Genomic DNA, 21,325 nt, shown 5'->3' on the forward strand with positions numbered 1-21,325 from the left:
AGACTAACTTTCACTGATACCAGACTGGTACACTGTGTTCATGTGCGAAAACATTTTTTCACTACTACATATTTTTGCGTTTTTGTTTTTCTAACGAAATTAACAAAATATGAAAGTTTCCAGGTTTAGAGAATGCTGTAGACCACTATTATATAATGCCTTCATTGCATAGTATTTGGCTGGTTGTAGAATATAAAGAAAATTGCCATCTACCTCAAGTTCCCATTTGTAGATTTACTATTTCCACACGTCTACATTTCACAGATGGACATGATAAGGTGAAGATAACAAAATGTTATATTTCCTTATTAATTATGAAAATCAATAAAATCACATGTATAAAAATATTATGAAGCCTTAAAATATTTGGAGTATAAATCCTTAACATCGAGAAACAAGCGGAATTATGAAATTTCCGTTTTTTACTCAGTAACGTTGATTAATTTGAGAATATTAAAAATTATAACCAGGGTATAAAGTTACGTTGCCTACGGCGATAGACCTACTCTGTGAAATGACAACACAACAATTAAGTTATCAGCTTTTAGAGTTTTATAGTGTACAAAATATTTTGTCTAAGGTCAAAAAATTTTATCGATTAAAGTTCAGTTTTTATGTAGGAAATCTATTTCATTTCAGGCAGAATATTATACAGGACTTGTCTGTAATTATGGTACCGGTAGTTGAAATGGTAGATACAAGAAGTGTGCATGTATGTATGTATATATGTATGTATGTATGTACAAATCAGAAAATAGTATGTATGTACTATACAGCACAGTCGCTAAATGTATTTGTTGTGTATCACAAGTTATGAACAAATTATCTCATTATATTGAGTAATAAAACTTACAGGTACGACAGAACTTTTACCTCTGGGGTGGTACCAGTGGTCATGAAGCAATTGGTAGGAGTGTACAGCCAATACTGCCAACCCCAGACCCCATTTTAGTTTACCCATTTTGACTAAAAATCAATATCCCATATTAGACCATGACAGATATTTGTAGCACACAGATGCACACAGATACATGCGCGCGCGTGCACACACACACACACACACACACACACACACACACACACACACACACACACACACACACAAACACACACACACATGCATTTACTGTACATCACACATACATACATACACACATACATACATACATACATAGAAATGCATAAGGAACTAATAAACCAGTCCGTATATATAGCTGTTAAATCCGACGTTTCGAATAAATATTCTTTTTCAAAGGAAAAATTGGCGAGACAGAGAAATGCCAGGTGAAAACCCGAACATTTCTAAATATAATCCATACATACATACATACATACATACATACATACATACATACATATGTGCAAACATGGTATAAATGGACATACATAGGAGACACAGAATACAAACACTAAACATGCATTTATACTGTGAATCATATTGTAACAATTTTAAGTGTTTGTGTATGAATACACATACTGAGACGAAACACTATAAACAAATGTTTCATAGGTCCAGACACCTTGATCACAATATTGAATTGTTATATGTAAGTCCATCCTGATCCAAAGTGCAATGTCTGTACAGTATACTACTACAGACCTGGCATGTAGCCGTAATAACAAACCTTCAAAAACAACTATACAATTGTAAATCGTTACTCTATATTAAACATCATAGATCTATGCGTCAAACATAACCCTGACTTTAAAAAAACAAGTATAAATCCTTGCCCTTTATCAAACATCCTAGATCAGTTCAATTACCATGGCGATATTTAAGTTCAGCATGAGCGACATACCAGATAATTGTTAGTTTAATGTGAGCCCATAAATTGTTAAAGCAAATATACACACCACTCTGATCTGTCACTTTGCCTTTCTATGGTTTACATTGCACTACATCACTCTGTCAGAGTTAGTGTTTAGAAATCTATAAATATTGCTGCATGTGACTGGTGTAGTTGGCAGTCATCAAATGATGCCAGTAAAGGGGTCAGGATATAATGTGATTTGTCAAACAAGAAACATTTAAAAGGTTCGTTGCATTTGTAATAAATAGTGCTTTCATTAATGACACACACACTTCATGAGGAGCTCTAAGATATTTGAACTAAATGTATAGATGTAGCCTTAGTCTGGATGCAAAGGTGGTTTCTAACTAAACCATGTCTGGCTAATTTAGTCCCTCATTCAGCACAAAAAGTTGTTCATCCAATCAGTGAACCCCAACTATTAGAGTGATGTAAACAGTGTATAAGTATAAGCATCCTGAGCTGACAAATATACCATATTTGGACATTACATATTACTGCCCGAATAAACACTAACTTTTATGAGGGACTGTGTTATTGGTTATAATTTTGAGATTGATTAACAAAGACATTGTGTTAATGACTGGTCTGGGTGGCTGTGGCTGTGGCATCCCTCACATCTCAGGACTTCTAGAGTAACGACTTTGACTATACTGTGAGTGGAGGTGTAAATCGTAATGATACTGTATAGGAACTAGACTGTGAGTGGAGGTGTAAATCGCAATGATACTATATAGGAACTAGACTGTGAGTGGAGGTGTAAATCGTAATAATGATACTGTATAGGAACTACATATAGACTAATGTAGCCTCTGCCGCTTTTGAAAGTAATGATTACTTCATAGTGATGATAGTTTAGTTTAAAGTCCCTATATGGAATCGTTTACCAAGTTGGAATATAATGAGATATAGCAAGAATTTGTATATGTGTCAAAATACAAAACAAAAACAAAAACAATCACAGATACTTAATAATGCAAAACTTGATAGATTTTAATATTGTTAGACATTTACATTTATCAGAAAAACTTGCTTAAATATGTGTAGCTCCAAGTACAGTTTTCTTTGAAAATTTCTCTGTCACAATTTAGAAAAATTAGGCTCAAGTATTTGTAGATCCGGGTACAGTTTTATTGTTACTTTAGTTGCTGTTTTAGAGAAAGTTTCTTGAGTTATATTTTGCTTCTCATGTATTTGAGATAGAGCTAAAACTGAGGTTATTAAGGTCACAATGTATCTCGCGGTATTTCAGCTCAAATTTTACGAGCATACAGATGTTAACAACAATAATACCACATTCAACCAGGTGTAAATTATCAGGTACTTTGCATTATATTCGTATCACAAAAAAACGACCACCTGGTTCAGTTGTTCGGGAAGTATACACTTACACAAAAACGGTCTTGATTTAAAAAGATTAGGGAAAGTGACAACGTTGTAAACATTCAAATTGGTTTGCGGATTATGAGATTAGTAGAACCTTTCCATCAAGGTAAGACTTAAAATCAGTGGTCTGTTCAAGGATGTTGTCGGAAAGCAATACTCCATTGTGCCGGAAGGGCTATCATATTTCAAAACCCAATTCATGCAATTTAGCAAGATTCAAACCGGTGAATTGGCCTTTTATAGGTAATTTTGTCGCTGAATAGAAAATTGAACTGCATGAAGTAGTACTTTGGCGGTGCCTGAATATTAAAGGCAGTCGTTGTCAATGCTTTCTAAGAAATTTGAGAGTAAGTGAAGGAGAATTTTAGATAGTAATGCTTCAATCTTCTTGGCAGCTTATCCGAGGAAAATCTGTTTTCAAGTTTAAACAAGGTGACTTCAGATGTATGGTTGGCAGAAAATAACAACTAAGACTCATGTAAAGGAATGAAAGCGGGATTTTTCTGAGAGCTATCAGATTTTTGGGTATTCTCAAACACATGAAATTTGTTTTTTGTTCATTCATAAATTGCAGGACAATCCATGAGAGAATTGTATACATTGGTTAGAGTTTGTATCGTCTCAGAGTTGAATTGTTTCAAATTCAATGAAAAGTGTTTCCATCAAATCTTTGTCAGATATAGGCACAGCGACCCAGCTACATTTGGAGATTGTTGTTTTTTACCGGTACTCAATTATTTCTGATAAATTGTATTTTATAGCTTCTTTGTAATACCTTGTTCTGGTTCTGAAATCTGACCTCATGAGGGCGCTCTAACAGTGTTTTCAGCACATCATTGACAACCTAAGTATTGAGTATTTTGACTGTACTAGAGTTTAGACACATATAATTATTAATCATAGCAGTGATTTGCCATAGGTTCAGACAATTGAAATGACAAGAATAAACAAATGTAATCATTGCATAAACTTGTTAAATGAAGTGTGCATGGCTAAACACACTCATTAATTCTGTTGTACCAAACACATTTTAATCATGTTTATGTAAGGCTAAAAAAAAAAAGAATTGTTTCTGGTCAGCGGGCGCATCACTTAAATACCCTTGCATTGGTCTTTTTTTGTTTGTGTTTGTTCAGCCCATGCAGTCTAATCATGAACAAGCAAATGACATCGCCCCAGATAACGTTCTAAAGTACTAAATAAAAAGAACAGTGACGGCCATAAATAGTAGACTGAGTTACAGGTTTGTTATGGAAAAAAAAATCATAATGTCGAACCATTTTAGACAAAAATGTCCTGACCAGAAACAATTCTTTTTGGGGGTCTAATATAAATTTCTTGTTTTTCCATGATTTTCTGACATGATTCGTCATTTCGAAAGTCAGAAATAGAAGAAACTGAATCCTTTTTGTATGTACATGTATTGATGTCAACATTTTGGTAATAAATTATTTTTGCAGATTTTCTTTCTCAAACCCCCTTGATAAGTCACCAATACTTTTAGCTTAGAACCTGTATGTGTTCTTTTTCATTCTCTGTTCACATTTAGAAAAACAAGAGTTTTTTTTTAACTTTGCAAATTGTCTTTTTCAAATCATGTTAATAGAGAGATTAAGCAGAGCTGATGAGAATGAAATGAGAATGACAATGTCTTAAAAAGTGCAGATGTAAAATATTCGATTGTCGTCAGCGAGCCTTTTTTGATGAGAAACCAGCAAGTTTCTCGTAAGTGAATACAAGAGCATATTTTGACATAGTTACCCTCCTGTTTACTGTCAAATTTCACCAAGAATTGATTGAATATATACTCTAGCTAATTTGTAAAGAACTAAGTGCGATTAGACCGTGATTTACTAAAAATCTACACTTGAAATATATATGGTGGAGAATATCACGCTGTGATCATCATCACCATCTCCACTGTAAACATTTCACTTCAGGTAGCGCTTTGGAAGTGTTGTTTAATCACTTTTGCCCTAACCAGGATAAGATTGCAGACGCGAAGTCGTTTGCCCTTGTCGTCTCATTCTTGTAAGCTCTGCTAAATCTCTCTAATTAGGCACCTTTAACTATACCGTAGAACCTGTATGTATGCAACATGAAATTGTCTCATCCCCAATAATTAACCTGTATTTTCACTTCCTGTTGACAGGTCACTTTCTTGGCAATCATACAGTGATTGATATTCTACAAAATGACGGATATGAAATTGAACACGTCAGTCCGGATCAAGACATACGGAAAATGAAAAGGTTTGTACAGCAAAAATATTTTGCAAAATTTTGCACACAAAAAAGAATGAATGAAAATTTAATCAACTAACTAAATTTTCTGTCAAAAAATGCAAGTTTTACATTTTTCAAGGGGTTATGAAACCACAATTGTTGACCAAATAGAAGGTAGAGAATTATGTGCATTGCTGTTATAGCGCCCTCAACACCACAAACTAAATTCTTTTGTTTTTATGACTTATTAAGCAGTAAATGACTATAGATTTTCTTGGGAGCATGCATTTCATTCTGTTTTGCCACTAACTGCACAGGATTAAATCCTTTGCATAACAATATCTGTCCTACCAGGTCCCCATTTATATGAAATTTGTATAGTTGACTGTGGCATAGTCATGGTTCAAGTCTTCCCCAAGAACTTAGCCATTCAGAAAAGAATGACAGAAGTGACAATTGAACAAGCAAATGTGCAGATTACATGCCTGCCTCCCTAACCATGCAACCATCTTGACTCCACAAATATAATGTCTTGATAAACAAGTCCTATTCAGTATGTATTTCTACGGAGATTTCTCAGAATTGATAAATTTAGTTTTGCATTCACAGGAAATGGAGGAAAGAGAATAAGGGCCCAGATGACACGCAATGGCCAGTGGAGATTACAAATGACCAAAAGAGGAAAAATAGAAACAAAGATAAAGAAAGAAAAAGAAGGAAAAAGAAGAGGAGAAGAGAACAAAATAATCAAGACAGAGATCGTGAAAGGCAGTTTAATGATTTGTGGGTGCGAATTGAAAAAATAAGGTAAGCTGTAGGAAATTATTGCACAACCTAAGTTGTACCTGATAACACAGAAAATACAAGATTTGTTTTTTTAATGAATATGGGTGCCCTTACTTGGTTCTCATCATAACACCTTAAAATAATGGGTTGTTTGATCGGTTGGCTTAAAAAAAAATTATGATTAAAAAAAAAGTAAGTATATGTGTACATGCTAGTGATACTTTCATTTCATGACCAGTCTGAATGACTTAGAAATGATATATATGGGGGGGGGGGGGGGGGATTTTTTGCTGCATAGGGAAAAGTGCCCATAGCACTCTTACTATTCTTACTGGGCATATTTAACCATTGCTTGCTACAGGCATAACATATCTATGAAGCCTTTCTCAGTCAAATTCACCTGTTTTCCTCTTCTTCTTGTTTGCAGTCCTGAGCCAACAACAACACCATTCGCTGAAGATGTTGACACTCCTGTTACCATAGCAACCACTCCTTATTTGTCTCAGAGTATATATTTCATATATATGGCTAATGGCAATTCCTGTAGATATTTATTGAGTCCTCTAGTATTTATCATTAGTATTGTCACATCCTACCTCAGTATCACAATGTATGTGTAGTCTTTTAAGCTTTGTACATTTCAAATTGCATTTTCAAAAAATTTTTTCAGTTCTCTGCTTTGCCTTTTTTTGTGTGTGTGCCAATGATGGACCGAATTGCTATGTTGTATAGTCCGTTCTTTTATTTTGGAGTCAAATATATTTTGATGAGAACAGCGTGAAGTTTTATAAATTCTCAGTCTTTTTTTTTTTAATCCTGTATAGAGAATGTATTTGTTTATATGCTGCAATTAGTAGTTTTGTATAGTGTATTTAACGTTGTACAATGCAGATAAAGCTTGCTTGATAGAAGTGCACCAAATGTTATTATGTTACCAAACTTTCATTTTGCAACTCCATATAAGGATAAAATGGGGTCAAAATTCAAATGAGGTAACTGACCCTAGACAAAGGTCAATCTCTGACATCTCTATCCCTGGTGAGCAAGCAAGCATGCATGGCTTCAATAAATTTAGTGAACAAATCTACTCTGAGAGTTAACATGTCTGCAATCGCTGATTGGTTGAAAATATTTTACTCCATCTGTCTCGATATCTGGAATTGAATTTGTACTTACAATTTCAAGTTGGCAATTAAATGTTACTCAAATTCATAATTCACATTTTATAAATGTAATGTGTAAAAAAAAAATATGGAGTACATCCCATTGACAGTCACATGACTTCATGTTTGCTGTCTGATTGGCTGACACAATCACATGATCTGATCTCAACACTGATTGGCTGATGCTCATACTTGATTCAGTGCTGTTGTCACATGATTGCATTTTTGCAGTCAGATTGGTCAACAATTACATGATGTCACCATTTTAGTCTGTGTGACAGACAAAATAGTCGCAGAGTTGCAAAAAGTTGTTGAAAGCAAGGTTGAAACATTGGTATGTTGTTATACCATCATAAACTGTTGTAGGGCTAGATAACAACAGATTTTTTTTTTGAAAACTTGCATTGAAAGTTTTCTTCTGAAATAAAATACATTATTTTGGACTCCTCATATTCCTCAAGTTCAAGAGTTGTTTGTCTGCAAGAAAGAAAGTTTTGAATTCTTCTTGATTTCTGAAATGCTTAATATGTAAATTGCCTCATAGCACAAGTCAGTCTTATGTCAAAGGTCAGAGGTGAAATTCTCATGATTTTTGGGGTTTAAAAACTGACAAAAACAGATATGTGTAATTATTTATTTAAGAAATAAAAACAGTTTATATTATGACCGCATAACTTATGAATAATTTACAAGACAATTCGTATGGAATATATATACATGTACATATTTTTGAAAAAAAAGGCGTAAAGTTTTTTGTCCTTAATAATGGATTTCAGGGTGGTGTGAACATTTCTTAAAATTTTACAATTCACGAGTTGTGAATGGTTTGCATGTGAAATGGACATATTGTACAATAATTGTCATAAAAGATTTTTAAAAAGAAATAAGTTCTTGCAAAATATCTGTACCATTTGTGATAGATACAAAATGCTCGTACGTGTATTTACTAGCTTGTTGTACTGACTGTGAACAGACAATCATCACTGACAACTTTGTGAATGGAAGTCGGTAACCATGTCAACATGTTATCATTGGAAATAAACCCACTGAATTTAAATGTACTGCTGTTTCTTGTCTTTGACCTTTAACCTTTCACGAACTCTGAACCCCTTGCCGATAATAGCCAAGAAGTAGAAATCCAACCAACCATCAAAGAATATGTTGGAGGGGGTTTCAATGGACGTATTTTTGGTTTGTTTTATTTTGAATGGTTAGAGTCATGGATCACTTGCAGACTGCACGTTGCTGGTTTCATCCTTGAAATTGTTCCTAATTTTATAAAGTCTTTGGGCAAGATTTGAATCACTGTTGTGTCACAGCCAGCCCGACAATATCTAAGGTTTTAGTGAAACCCATTTCAAACTCAACACTAGAGGGCGCACTTGTCAAAAATGGTTTCCCATGTTTACTAAACTCATGTATTATCTATATTGACAAGCACTTGCAGTATCACAAAGGTAATGTTCCCATGTTTATATTGACAACACATGTAATATCACTAAATCAATTTATATTTTCACATTGTTATAACTCTATAACATAGGCAAGTGTGAATACTATACTATACTTGCCAAAATTGGTTTCTAAATTCTATTGGTGCTGATTAACAAATAGTACCAGAGTGTCAAAGAGTACTGAAGGGGGGGGGGGGGCAATGCAAAAAATGTGTTCACAGTATTTCTGTTATTTTCATTTTCAAGCAAATTCCCACCAACCTATCCTCCGAATTAGCAAATTACAACAGCAAAATTGTGTCATGCATGGTGTGTGTGTGTGTGTGTGTGTGTGTGTGTGTGTGTGTGTGTCTGTGTGTGTGTGTGTGTGTCTGTGTCTGTCTGTGTGTGTCTGTGTCTGTCTGTGTGTCTGTGTCTGTGTGTGTGTGTGTCTGTCTGTCTGTGTGTGTGTCTGTGTCTGTGTCTGTCTGTGTGTGTGTCTGTGTCTGTGTCTGTCTGTCTGTCTGTCTGTCTGTCTGTGTGTGTGTGTGTCTGTGTGTGTGTGTGTCTGTGTCTGTCTGTGTGTGTGCGTGTGTGTGTGTGTGTGTGTGTGTGTGTGTGTGTGTCTGTGTGTTGGGGAAATACAAGATCAAAGAAACCATACAACATAATAGTTACAGATACAGGTGTTACTTTATTCATCATCCGAGGATTGTACACAATCAGACAAGTTCTTAACGAAATGAAAATTGTTGAATATTTGAGTAGTAAAAACATTGGTTTGGAAATCGAAATGTTAAAGGAACATAGTTCACGCAGCTTCACCATTCTCTCAGGGTTTTTTTTTGTCTTTTAAAAAAAATGGTTTAATTTTTTGTTAGCTTCATATGAAAAGATAAATATACGTAAAAAGGAAACCATCTTGAACAGAAAAGGAAAACGACACCAACCACCTGATCTATGATTATCTGTTGCGGCCTATAACCACAGACGTCACTTTCAGTCCCAATCTACTACTACGCCATCTAGTGGCAGCTATTGGGCAAGGCTGTAAGAGGTGCTAGTCGAAAGCTGTCTTAATACTAAACTTTTAAATACGCAGTATAAATCTCTCCCAAAAACGTATACTCGGCTAGTTTTTTTTTATCGGTGCGCGCGAGTAGATAAAATGGAGCCAAGTATAAACTTCTATTCAACTATAATCGTCATGATATGTAGATTGAACTATTTCACACAAAATTCTACTAAACCAGAAAACTTTATACAGGGTCGGGACTAAAGACAATGCAAAGTAGAATGATCATTCATGGTCTGGAAATTTTTGTTGATAAACTGGGCCAGCGTTTCAGAACAACCATCATTCGAAGTTCTTTCTGAGCTACAAGGAGTTCTATGTATTCCAATTCAGTCCAGTAAATCAATGGAGAAATTTAGTACTTCAACTCACCACTAACTGCAAAATAAGATCTAACAATCGTTTTGCATTCCTAAGATACCCCTAAATAACGGGCTAAAAGTGGACGAAAATCGAAAGACATGTATTTTTCAAGATGCGTCCTTTCTTCTGAACAATACGCCCAGTGGCCAAAGTGTAAAATCTTTCGTCTTTTTTTTCATAAATGGATGTGGCTCAGTACTATGTCCCTTTAATACACCATATAAAAATAACACAATTTTTTTCCAAAGAACAAGCTTAAATTTCCGGAAATAACTGTAATATTTTGTAGTATTTATTGAAGAAGTAATATTGATACAATTATTAGTATTGCTCTATAAACACCCAAACATATCGAATCACAAAATGTTAGGGTGGGTATATAAATGCCACCTAGATTTTACATTTAAAAAAAAAATTCTGATCCTAAAATAGATGGATATTTATTATAGTATAAATAAATTTTTCATTGATACATGTAATTTTCCTTCATCCCGAAAATTTCATGAAAAGGAGGAAGTTAAGTAAGAGGGGATTGAAAAAGGTAAGATTCTAAATAGTCTGCTTTCAAACAGTTGAAGGATTGGCCTCTTCGCTTAAAACTGTTTTGAAACATATAAAGTGAATAAATGACTATGAACAAAGGCCAGGAAGGGAAGGGGGGGGGGAGAAAGACAGAGTTAAAAAGACTGGGAGATAAGAGAGGGATATGACGCGTCGACGGAGAGGGGAAGGGGTGAGAGAAATAAGGGAAATATATATAAAGAGGGAGATGTAAACTAGATATGGGAAAACAAAGGCAATGGCAAGAGGAGAGGAGGGGAGGGGGTTAGAAAAGGATTAGGGATAGGCCCTAGGGATGTAGGATTATGGCAAAATAGTTTTATGAGAGAGAATACGAAGGGAAATGGTGGATATGTAAGAACAACAATAATTTAATTGTCATCTGTATTGCCTCTTCAGGGTCACTCTTTCCAATTACTCCCCTGCCTTGCTATTATCATCTACGTTGATCTCAAATGTTAGAACCCACTTGGTTCCTGCTATGACTGGACATTCTCCATGCCAAGCATAGACGTCGATTTCACCTAACCCGCCAGTCTCACCATCAACGAAATGATTATACCAAACTAATGCCTTTCCTTTCTCGGGTTTGAAATGCAGTTTAGACTTGTGACATTTCGTCGCCATATTTCGGCATGAGCTTCGAAGAAAGGTCTAGAATTGAACGTAATGAGATAATAAAAAAATATATTAACATTTGTGCATTGGCTTTTTAATATCATGTACTGAGAGAATAAAATGAAATATGTTTTGGCAAGTTGAGTATCGGTGGTACTTTTGAAATCGTATTTTCCTCAAGGTGGGGGTGGGGGTGGGGTGGGTTCATGACCCCAGTGTGTGCATGTGTGTTTGCATAACATAGATACATAGATTATTGTTAATAGATAGAGTGTGTGACACACACACACAGACACACACACATACACACAGCAGAGAGACAGTCACAGACACAGACACACAGACACAGACACAGACAGACAGACAGACAGACAGACAGACAGACACGGACACAGACACATACAGACAGACAGACACAGACACACAGACGCAGACACAGGCAGACACAGACACACACACACACACACACGCGCGCGCACACACACACACACACACACACACACACGCGCGCGCGCGCGCGCGCGATTGACCAATATTTAATACTCACCTCGTCGTCAAAAGTTTCATTATTTGCTATTTGGAATGTACTTTCTCCTCCATCTTCTACGTCACTTAGATATATTTCAAGTGATGCATACCTGGTAAATAAACATCCACAATGTAGTTAATAAAATGATACTTAAGGCGCCAAAGATGGAGATAAATTTGCTTTGTTTGCCCTGGCGGGAATATTCGACATCAAATGAAAGGAAAAATGATACTGCATCATTGCTTATCACATGGACCGTTTACATTGTTACCAAAATAGACTTTAGTTGTTTATAAAGATCTCATTTGCATGGCCTTTTTGTACAAGAAGAAAACATTTTCAAATCAAAACAAAATTTCCCTCACCTGCAACCCCTGCATTTAGAAGCATCGGTTTGATGACAGCAAGGTAGATGTTGAGCCCTCGGAGACGAATCAATATGTCCGCTCTGATAACCACCCTCATTATATTTATCAATGTGGAGGTCACCATTTTTTACTATCGAGTTAGGGAGTCTTAATAATTTGGCAATCCTGGGGGAAAAACAAGTGTATTAGCGACAATAATCCAGTTACATTCTAGAAACACATTATTTTAAAGTAAAAACCCAATCAGACTTATTTTTCAAGTTTTAAACCCATTTGTGAAAATCAATGCAGACGATGTTTATTTGACCATACTGACACAATTTATGAATATAAAGTTTTCGTTCACCTGGAAGTAAATGTATTGAAAAAAATCAACCAAATAGAAGTGTTTATCAAACTGATCTATCAGTGTAACACGGCCTCACCTGTCTTTAATTCTGTTGATGACGTCATCATCAGTCTTCTTGACATTAATATATTGATATTTACTTGGTTGTACAAGTGGCCACTCTTCCGCACGACCCAGAATTAGTTTCTGAAACTCTTCCATTCCGTAGCCCTCCAGTTCTTCTTTAGTTAGTATATCTATGAACGAGAAAACACATTTCTCCTAATATTCTTGTTGTGATGGCAACTGTTACCATGGCAAGTGACTTCACACAACGTTGATTTTTGACATTAAAATCGTACACAAATTTACTACAACCTCAGATGATTATATTTTCAAAAGTAGTCTGACATACAGCAACACACGATCACGCTGTGGTATCTATGGGCCACCGTACAGATATTAAATATCGTGCATTTGCTGTGTACATGTATTCCTGTGTAACTGTTATGTTTCTTACACACATGAATGTACTGAATGTAAATGTTCAATATGCAGCACAGGGAATTCAGGCTCATAACGTGAATTTTTTTGTTTACAATAAAGACACACCGAATAACAAGAAATTAATGAAAATATATTGCTAACACATGAGGGAGCCCCGCGGCGTCACGGCATACTTTAAGGCCCAATAGAACACTGCATTAAATGTTAATATAAGTTTGCACAAAACGACTACTAAAATGCTATTATGTCCACATCACCTTAAATACCACCACCACCACCACCACCACCACCACCACCACCACCACCACCACCACCACCACCCCTTTAATAATGGTTACCGAGAAACGGTAACATCAATATCTTATTGATATAAAATTATGTGTTGCACATATATATATTTTTGTGAGTTGATATTTTCTCTCTCTTGATTGTTGATTTTTAATTGCGCATTTCTGTTCGTTGTACACTAAAGAACAAATTGGGCTTGGGTCCCCCTGTAGTTACAGTATAACAAATGAGAAATCATTACCATCGTGGTCTTTGTCGAGCTCCGTTGTGTCGTATCTGAAAATTAAAATATGACACAAATGAAAAAGTGTCCAGTTTTGTACGAGCCTATCTGTCTGTCTGTCTGTCTGTCTGTCTGTCTGTCTGTCTGTCTCTGTCTATGTCTGTCTCTGCCTGTCTCTGTCTATGTGTGTGTGTGTCCCCCTCTCTCTCTCACACACACACACACACACACTCACACACACACACACACACACACACACACACACACACACACACACACTTCAGATGATCTACAAAAAAACGTCCCAATAACTGTTACAAGCTACTGCAGTATATGTAGTTCTTTAATTAGTCTTTCATTTCTTCCTATGTGTGAGAAAGGCTGTAAGTAATTAAGTACTCCACTTACATTTTAAAAAGATCTCGTTCATCGAAGAACAGAAAAAAACTATCTTCTAAAGTAAACCTCATCTTCGGAAAAGGAAGAAAAATATAAAAATATAAGTAAGTATATATATTTCATTTCCCCCGAGTAAAATAAAAGATGTACTAACATATGTTGTAATTGTAATAAATATCAAAAAGAACGAAGTCGAGAAAATATTTCAAATTTCGTTACACTGCATTCATGACGTCAAGTCTGGATTCCAACTGTGGTCTACTAACCACAGTCTTGTCAAACTCCCTCGATTACTACAAAAAGTTGTTCATCTTATCAGTGAACCCCCAACTGCTATAGTGACGTAAATAGTGTATAAGTAGCATCCTAAGCTGACAAATATACCATATTTGGAAATTACAAAACTGCCCCAGTAAACACTAACTTTATGAGGGACTGTGTTATTGGTCAGAATTTTGTGATTGATTAACAAAGACATGATGTTAATGACTGTGTGGGTGGCTGTGGGTGAATTTTAAAGTTCATCTCAGGACTCGTTTGACCAGACTGTGATTAGTAGACCACAGTTGGAATCCAAACTACGCAAGCCAGTGCATATCTTCTGGCTACAACGTGTACTGAGCGCACCTCTGTGCGTTTGTCTCTAATGGTGCCGTAAAGAGGCGGCCTGTGGTTTTACGGCGATAACAAAACATTGTGAGCATGGTCACAGATGCATAGTTATTATGACTATGTCGCCACTTATTGTCAAAGTATAAAATACATGAATTATAATAAATTGTGAATTATTTGTGTAACTGTGTAGTTTTTGTCCCGTTAATATAATTAGTGGCTTTTGTAGATTTGGTTCTTGTCGGCGTAGTAATTGTTGTCTCTCATCGTCGCAAACCACAGCCTCTTTTACGGCACCGTCCAAAACGTGCCGTCAATACAGGTCGTTATTTCGAAGTTCGCGGAAGAAATAACACCTCTGGTTTGCGAGAATGGTATACAATATTGTTGGGGGGGGGGGGGCGCCTCATTTTGCAACTGTGACGGAGGTGTGTGTCAATTTTTTTTCAATGGTATGAGCAAACAATCGGGAACAATCGCAATAAAATGATGTAATGTACCATACCTCATCTGTCGTTAGTTCTTGGTTTCCGTCTAAGTCTCTGATAACTATACGATTTCTCGCCTCCAACTTTACCAACGCTTCCTGCATTCCCTTCTCCTCGGCATAGTTTATGAGATATTCAGCCTCTTCATCGGTGACAAACTCAGGAATTTCTGAAAACAATTGCAATGATGATGATGATGATGATGATGATGATGATGATGATGATGATGATGATGATGATGATGATGATGATGATGATGATGATGATGATGATGAGGAGGAGGAGGAGGAGGAGGAGGAGGAGGATGAAGATATCGGAAATTATTAAAGCATGTCTCTAGGATCTCTTCTAAGAATAAAGGGGACGAATAGTTTTATTGTGTACAACTCAAATGTTATTCCAACCCAGTCAACCAAACTATATGTATGCGATTGCAATTGGAATCCTAGTAAGATGCGATGCGAAAGGTGTGTAGACATAATCTTGGGCTGCAATGAATTGAATGCTCCTCTCTGAGTTGAGGAAGTATAAAGCGGGGTAGTTGTGCCACTATGTGTCCATGATCGGGGTAATAATTGTAAAGAGGTTTGCGTCTGCGCACAGTGTGGGATAACCTGTAAGATATCATCGTGTTCTGTATTAGACTTCTAAACCACAGCTGGTAGCATGAATGTCGTATTATACTAAGTTTGGGAAAGCGCTGCCCAAGCCGTTATATACATAGAGGGTATATGCAACAGTCTGTCAGGTTTTAATTTGTGGGTTTCCCCTTCCCACCATGAGTGAAAGAAGGATAAATTAACCACGGAATAAGAATATATCACATCTGTAAATCACTCAAATCTCGTTTATAAATTAGAAGTAACGCCTATGATCTCTTGACCCTATGACCTCTCTAACCGAGTAACGCCTATGACCCTTTTTTGACCGAGTGAGTCAATGACCTCTTTTGACTGAGAGACCTATACAATTATAAATGTCATTGCAAAAAAGTAGCATGGGCTTGCAGCTCCGCTTGACAGCCACACTATCGTAGTTCTCCGCTAACGTAAATCTCTGTGAACTAGTAACTTCACGAGCGACTGTGCATGGACCTACTTATCTATTTTTGCTTCGATTTTAATAAAAAAAAGTTTGTTTTGGTGTGTTTTTTTTTCTTTTTAATTGATTTGTGGGAGTCGTGATGGGCGAATGGTTAAGAGTGACCAGCTTACCTACCAATATTGTATACGTATGAACTAAGATAGAAATACACGTGTGACACATACTGTTTCGGCGAGCTTTGAAATTGGTTGCAACATATTATCATTCGTAGTTGCTATGAGACAGACGCGACTAGCATTGGTTATTGTCTGAATCATGTTACACGAGGTTTAAAGTTGGTGGTTACTAAGCAACACCGCTCTAGTTTATAGCGCATGCGCACATTCGAATATCACTTTTATCACATTGATTTTATAATACAAAAGTGTACATTGGATTAAAATTTTTCGAAATTTTTAAGTAAATACTTAGCGACTAAAATTCATTTGGAGTTTAAATTTCTGTTATAATTTCCCATTTTGTACAAGAGGAGACATATTTGGTCTAATAGTAGAGTGTATTGATAGCATACAAACATGTCGATTGCGTGTGTGTTCTTCGTCCCCCAATCACAAAGATCTGCTTTGCCCATATGGCGAGAGTTTCCCATGCATTCAGTGAATACAATAGAGTGATGGATCGAAAAGAACACCGGTCCTAAAGTTGTATCTCCTCTCTGTCAGAACATATGTATGGAAACTATATATTATCCTGACAATCGTGACATACGTGGCAGTCCACATACTAAATGTCAGGCTACTGAGATTGCCTTTGTTTCCATCCGCCCACCATTACACATAGTATATAGCCCTGATTGCTTTTCTGTCTGAAAAAATACTTGATACTACCAAACTAGAGTGCCTATAGAGTTTCAATTAGGCAGCGTGATCTTTTTTTTACATCTCACACACAATGTGACAAGTTACATGAACAAATTACATTACACTGATAGCGCACAAACCTATAAAATGATATTTTTTGTTTCAGTGTGAACACAAATCAACATCATTGTCGGATGAAGCAAGGAAGATTCAAACACAAAACTGTTAATTTGTTGTTCACAGTGAGATAAAATGTAACATTTCATGTGCGCGTGCTATCAGTGCCTGTACTTTGTGTAATTCGTAACAAAAAACATTGTGAGAGATGTTGAAACATTCAATTTGTGCCACACAATTCAAATGTTATAGTCTTTCTGAATTGGTAGTAATTTTGACTTTATTTTGTGTGATCGAACTGAATTCCTTTCACTCTATTTTTTGCAGGTCGTTGGAAGTGGATGAAAAAGTATGCATCAACACAATTGCTGCTTTTGAATGCCTAATAGTATATTTTTACTTCTCATTCATAACTAATTTCTGTATGACAGTAACTAATTCTGTGTCTCTTTTTTGTTTTCTAACTATTTTTAACTTGAATAATTTGCCAATCAATATGTATAAAATATGAAATATGAAATATGAAATATAAATATATGTATAGACAGAAGACTGTGACACGTTCCATTAATTGAGTGAATCTAAAACGTATGGTTTATGGATTAAGTATAATTGTATTCTGTCGCGAGGCAATAGATAATCACTGACACCACCGTATTTGATGGCATGCCGTGAAAATATGACCTTTTCAAATCATTTGTTGAAACGAAACGCAAATAGAAGCAAATGCTTTCAATATATTACAATTAAGTAGTCTCGAATCCACGATCTAGAAAAATTGCCATACGGCAACGTTGATTGAAATCGATCTGTATGTATGTATGTATGTATGTATGTATGTATGTATGTATGTATGTATGTATGTACGTATGTATGTACGTATGTATGTATGTATGTATTTATGTATGTATGTATGTATGTATGTATGTATGTATGTATGTATGTATGTATGTATGTATGTATGTATTTATGTACGTATGTATGTATGTATGTATGTATGTATGTATGTATGTATGTATGTATTTATTTATGTACGTATGTACGTACGTATGTATGTATGTATGTATGTATGTATGTATGTATGTATGTATGTATGTATGTATGTATGTATGTATGGCTTTCTTTATCGTCTTTTCTTTTAGAAGCACGCTGTGATTGCGCACGATGTGACATCCCTATCGCTGAATTGTATTGCCGGGGAGCTTTCTGTATGAGAAAACTAGATTGCTGCAGACTTACAATAGGGAACAGAGTGAGCATATAAAGTCAATGGTGACTTTTGGTGGGCGGTGGTGAGGGGTGGGGGGTGGGAGGGGGCTTAGTTGGAGGATATAACCTGGATGGAGACAGTACCAATGTCTTTGTTTGTCTTATGACATGCATTATTAATACTGAAGTGGATTTATAGACCGAAATCTACTTACCTAGTATTAATGGCTTTATCATATTTAATGTGTTTATATGATGAAATCTATCCGGCATAAGTTTCACTTTCTTCGAATACCCAACCTACAGAAACCAACATTAGGAAATTAATCGAAGTGATTATAAATTGATATAAATGTAAATTGGTGTGAGAAATATACCAGACTTTGTCAATATCACATACAATACAAAACGAGTGATTTGAAATTGATGAAAGTTCGACGAATAGCAAATAATCATTATTGTATCCTTCATACACAAATTGTTAGCTCATAGGTTTTTTTTGTAATGGGAAACCGAATCGAACACGAATGTCTCTTGTGAAAACATCCATCAAAAACCAAATGTTAGAATTGCAAATGAGACAAAATATATAACGATTGATCCTTTTCGCATGGGTAACCGCAACTTAGCGGTAACTATCCTGTATCTGTGTCTGTATAAATACGTCGAATGACCAGATAACTGGTTTTGTGATCGACGGGGGACGAAGACACATAGCAGTGCTTCATGGATGCTTTGAAGGCATCGACAGGTCCAGTATTGAATGCACTACTATCTACCAGCTTGTTCCCTTCTATGATTGTTCGTGGGATCTGGAGAATGAGCTTTTGAAGATGTCTGTATTATCCAACATTAAATTTGTGTTTAATACGTTTTCCTTAAAATCGTTTGTACCCAATGTATCAAAATATAAACCACTGACATGACAGAGTCAGTTAACATACAAAAAGGAAACATGCATTTAATGCAAACAAACTTTATTTGCCTCAGTATCATCCATATGCACGTATTTGATAAATTACACGTATTTGTAAGAAATCGCCCTTTAGTTACACACGCACATCACAACATGTATGATAAATATACGTGATATAATTTAAAACTAGAGACTTTTCGTCACTCTTTTAGTAAATAAATATTATTTAACGCTGTCAAAAAATTTAGGACACGACATTATGGACGTTCCATATTCATCATAGCATATGCTATCGTTCATGGAACACATAAATTATTGACATGATTAAAAAAGTTGCAGAAAGACTTGATGAACTACCTGCGGTTATTTGTATTTCTCTGATATCATTTATCTAAAAAAAACCTTCCAGACTTTTGGGTTAACGTATAATTAATTAATAGGAATGAATTTTACCTTAACTCCATCCAGTCTGTACAACTCGAATTCTTCTTCATCGTCTATGCAGTTCCCATCACCGTTCTTTTTACAAGTTTCATTGCTTGCTTCAGGGTCTTTGTAGATATCGGCATGGTCGTGTTCATGGTCATGATCAGCTTCGGTTTCTTCTGCGTTCATATACGTCACAATGGAAGTGAAAGCGAGACAAAGTAGCAAAGCACGTCGAAGAAACATTTTGGTGGAAGGTAGAAATCACTTGTATCATTCAGGTCCAATGAACGAAATAACCTTTCCAATACATACTTTTATAGGCCGCAGACCTGTTTTAGTGAGGGCGTGTCACATACATATTATAATCAACACCTCTACATCATCACATCTCTTCAGTCGAATTTGTAGAATTTCTATTTCTTTTCTCGACACTGAAGATAAATTAATTTTTATTTGCATGTTTCATCAACTAATAAACCTTACTATATTTAAATTAAATTTGAATTAAATTTGAATCAGTTTAAAAAATAATTTCATGAATCAAACTCTCAAAATGTTATTAATAAATGGAAAAAAAGGCCACATTCATAATGTATTAAGATGAACCATATTGACATCTCGCTTTCAACACTATCACATATAACATATGTACACGTTGGTCTTACCGGAGATCATTGACTTGTTGCATAGATATATGTGGAGGACATCAATTGGTCGACACGATGGCAATATACACGTATAACTACTATCTAACCAATAAATAACTGACTTGTGGAAGAAAAGACAATCAGGTATTTCCACAAAGACGTGTAGTCTGCGATGACACAAACACTTTTCCGGGTTACTGACCGAACATGTGATATATGTCGTGAAATAAACACTTTTATTAGGGAATGCTAATAATTAACTCGTGAAACAGTGGTAATTTGCAATATCTTATGGTGATTTACATTTTGGAGAACATTTAAGAAATTTCGAGGAGTGGCTAGACTAAACAGAGTTCAGAGATCCCGCACCCGATCCAAAACTTCAAAACTTGACATACCGAGTAATTATCATATATATTTTCTGTAAGTATTACAACATACATGGAAGGAATTGTCCATGATAAACATTACAGTCTATCTTGACTGTCTTCAATTAAAACGGCACTTGCTGATTCAAACTGCTGGTCATGGGGTGTTTTCGATCAAACAACCACCAATACATTCACAGAAAATGATCAAACACCAATAATTAGAGACATTGTACATGTTAATTCGATGTCTATTTCATGTATAAGCAGTATAGTAATAAGCTGAAATGGTGATACATCTGGAGCGCTGATTTTTGGGTGCGGACCCCAAAATCAAATTGATTGGATATATTGCAACATGCTACACGTATGTGTATTGCTACACCACAGGTGATTCAATACTATTCAGAGTGTACAATATAACAATAGGGAACTTGCAAACCCGCCATGTTGAATGTTGCCTCATGGGAAATGTGATAATAATTGCTAATCAATTAGTATTGTAAACAATGTTGATACATTGTCTGTAACCACAAGTAATCAATTCATAGTTACCCTGACAATTGTGGGAG

General features: G+C 35.7%; 2 protein-coding genes across 2 annotated transcripts in view; one reads left to right on the forward strand and one right to left on the reverse strand.

Moving 5' to 3' along the window:
• Positions 1–6,897, forward strand: part of LOC144436771 (metalloprotease TIKI1-like) — a 35,944-nt gene extending 29,047 nt beyond the window's left edge. The window contains exons 4-6 of the mRNA XM_078125631.1: positions 5,350–5,449; positions 6,032–6,229; positions 6,636–6,897. Coding sequence (XP_077981757.1) covers positions 5,350–5,449; positions 6,032–6,229; positions 6,636–6,828 — 491 coding nt within the window. The 3' untranslated portion in view covers positions 6,829–6,897. The remainder of the gene's footprint in view (positions 1–5,349; positions 5,450–6,031; positions 6,230–6,635) is intronic.
• A 3,349-nt stretch (positions 6,898–10,246) lies between these two features.
• On the reverse strand, positions 10,247–19,994 carry LOC144436627 (transmembrane prolyl 4-hydroxylase-like). The gene is made up of 9 exons (XM_078125454.1): positions 19,763–19,994; positions 18,609–18,693; positions 15,181–15,332; positions 14,073–14,134; positions 13,683–13,717; positions 12,744–12,903; positions 12,316–12,483; positions 11,969–12,059; positions 10,247–11,457 (listed from the first exon to the last, which is right to left on the reverse strand). Exons 1-9 carry the CDS (start codon positions 19,979–19,981, stop codon positions 11,218–11,220), a joined length of 1,212 nt encoding a protein of 403 aa, XP_077981580.1. The 5' UTR covers positions 19,982–19,994; the 3' UTR covers positions 10,247–11,217.
• Between the last annotated feature and the right edge of the window lie 1,331 nt (positions 19,995–21,325).

Source organism: Glandiceps talaboti, chromosome 6 (genome assembly GCF_964340395.1).
Source record: "Glandiceps talaboti chromosome 6, keGlaTala1.1, whole genome shotgun sequence".
NCBI lineage: Eukaryota > Metazoa > Hemichordata > Enteropneusta > Spengelidae > Glandiceps > Glandiceps talaboti.

Excerpts from the sequence above, each read along its gene's own strand:
- LOC144436627 (XM_078125454.1), bottom strand. The coding sequence starts at position 19,981 with ATGTTTCTTCGACGTGCTTTGCTACTTTGTCTCGCTTTCACTTCCATT. Across the intron at positions 12,904-13,682 it reads GCTCGACAAAGACCACGATG|ATATACTAACTAAAGAAGAA; the intron begins GTAATGATTTCT and ends TCTCGTTCATAG. Across the intron at positions 12,484-12,743 it reads ATCAACAGAATTAAAGACAG|GATTGCCAAATTATTAAGAC; the intron begins GTGAGGCCGTGT and ends TTTTTCCCCCAG.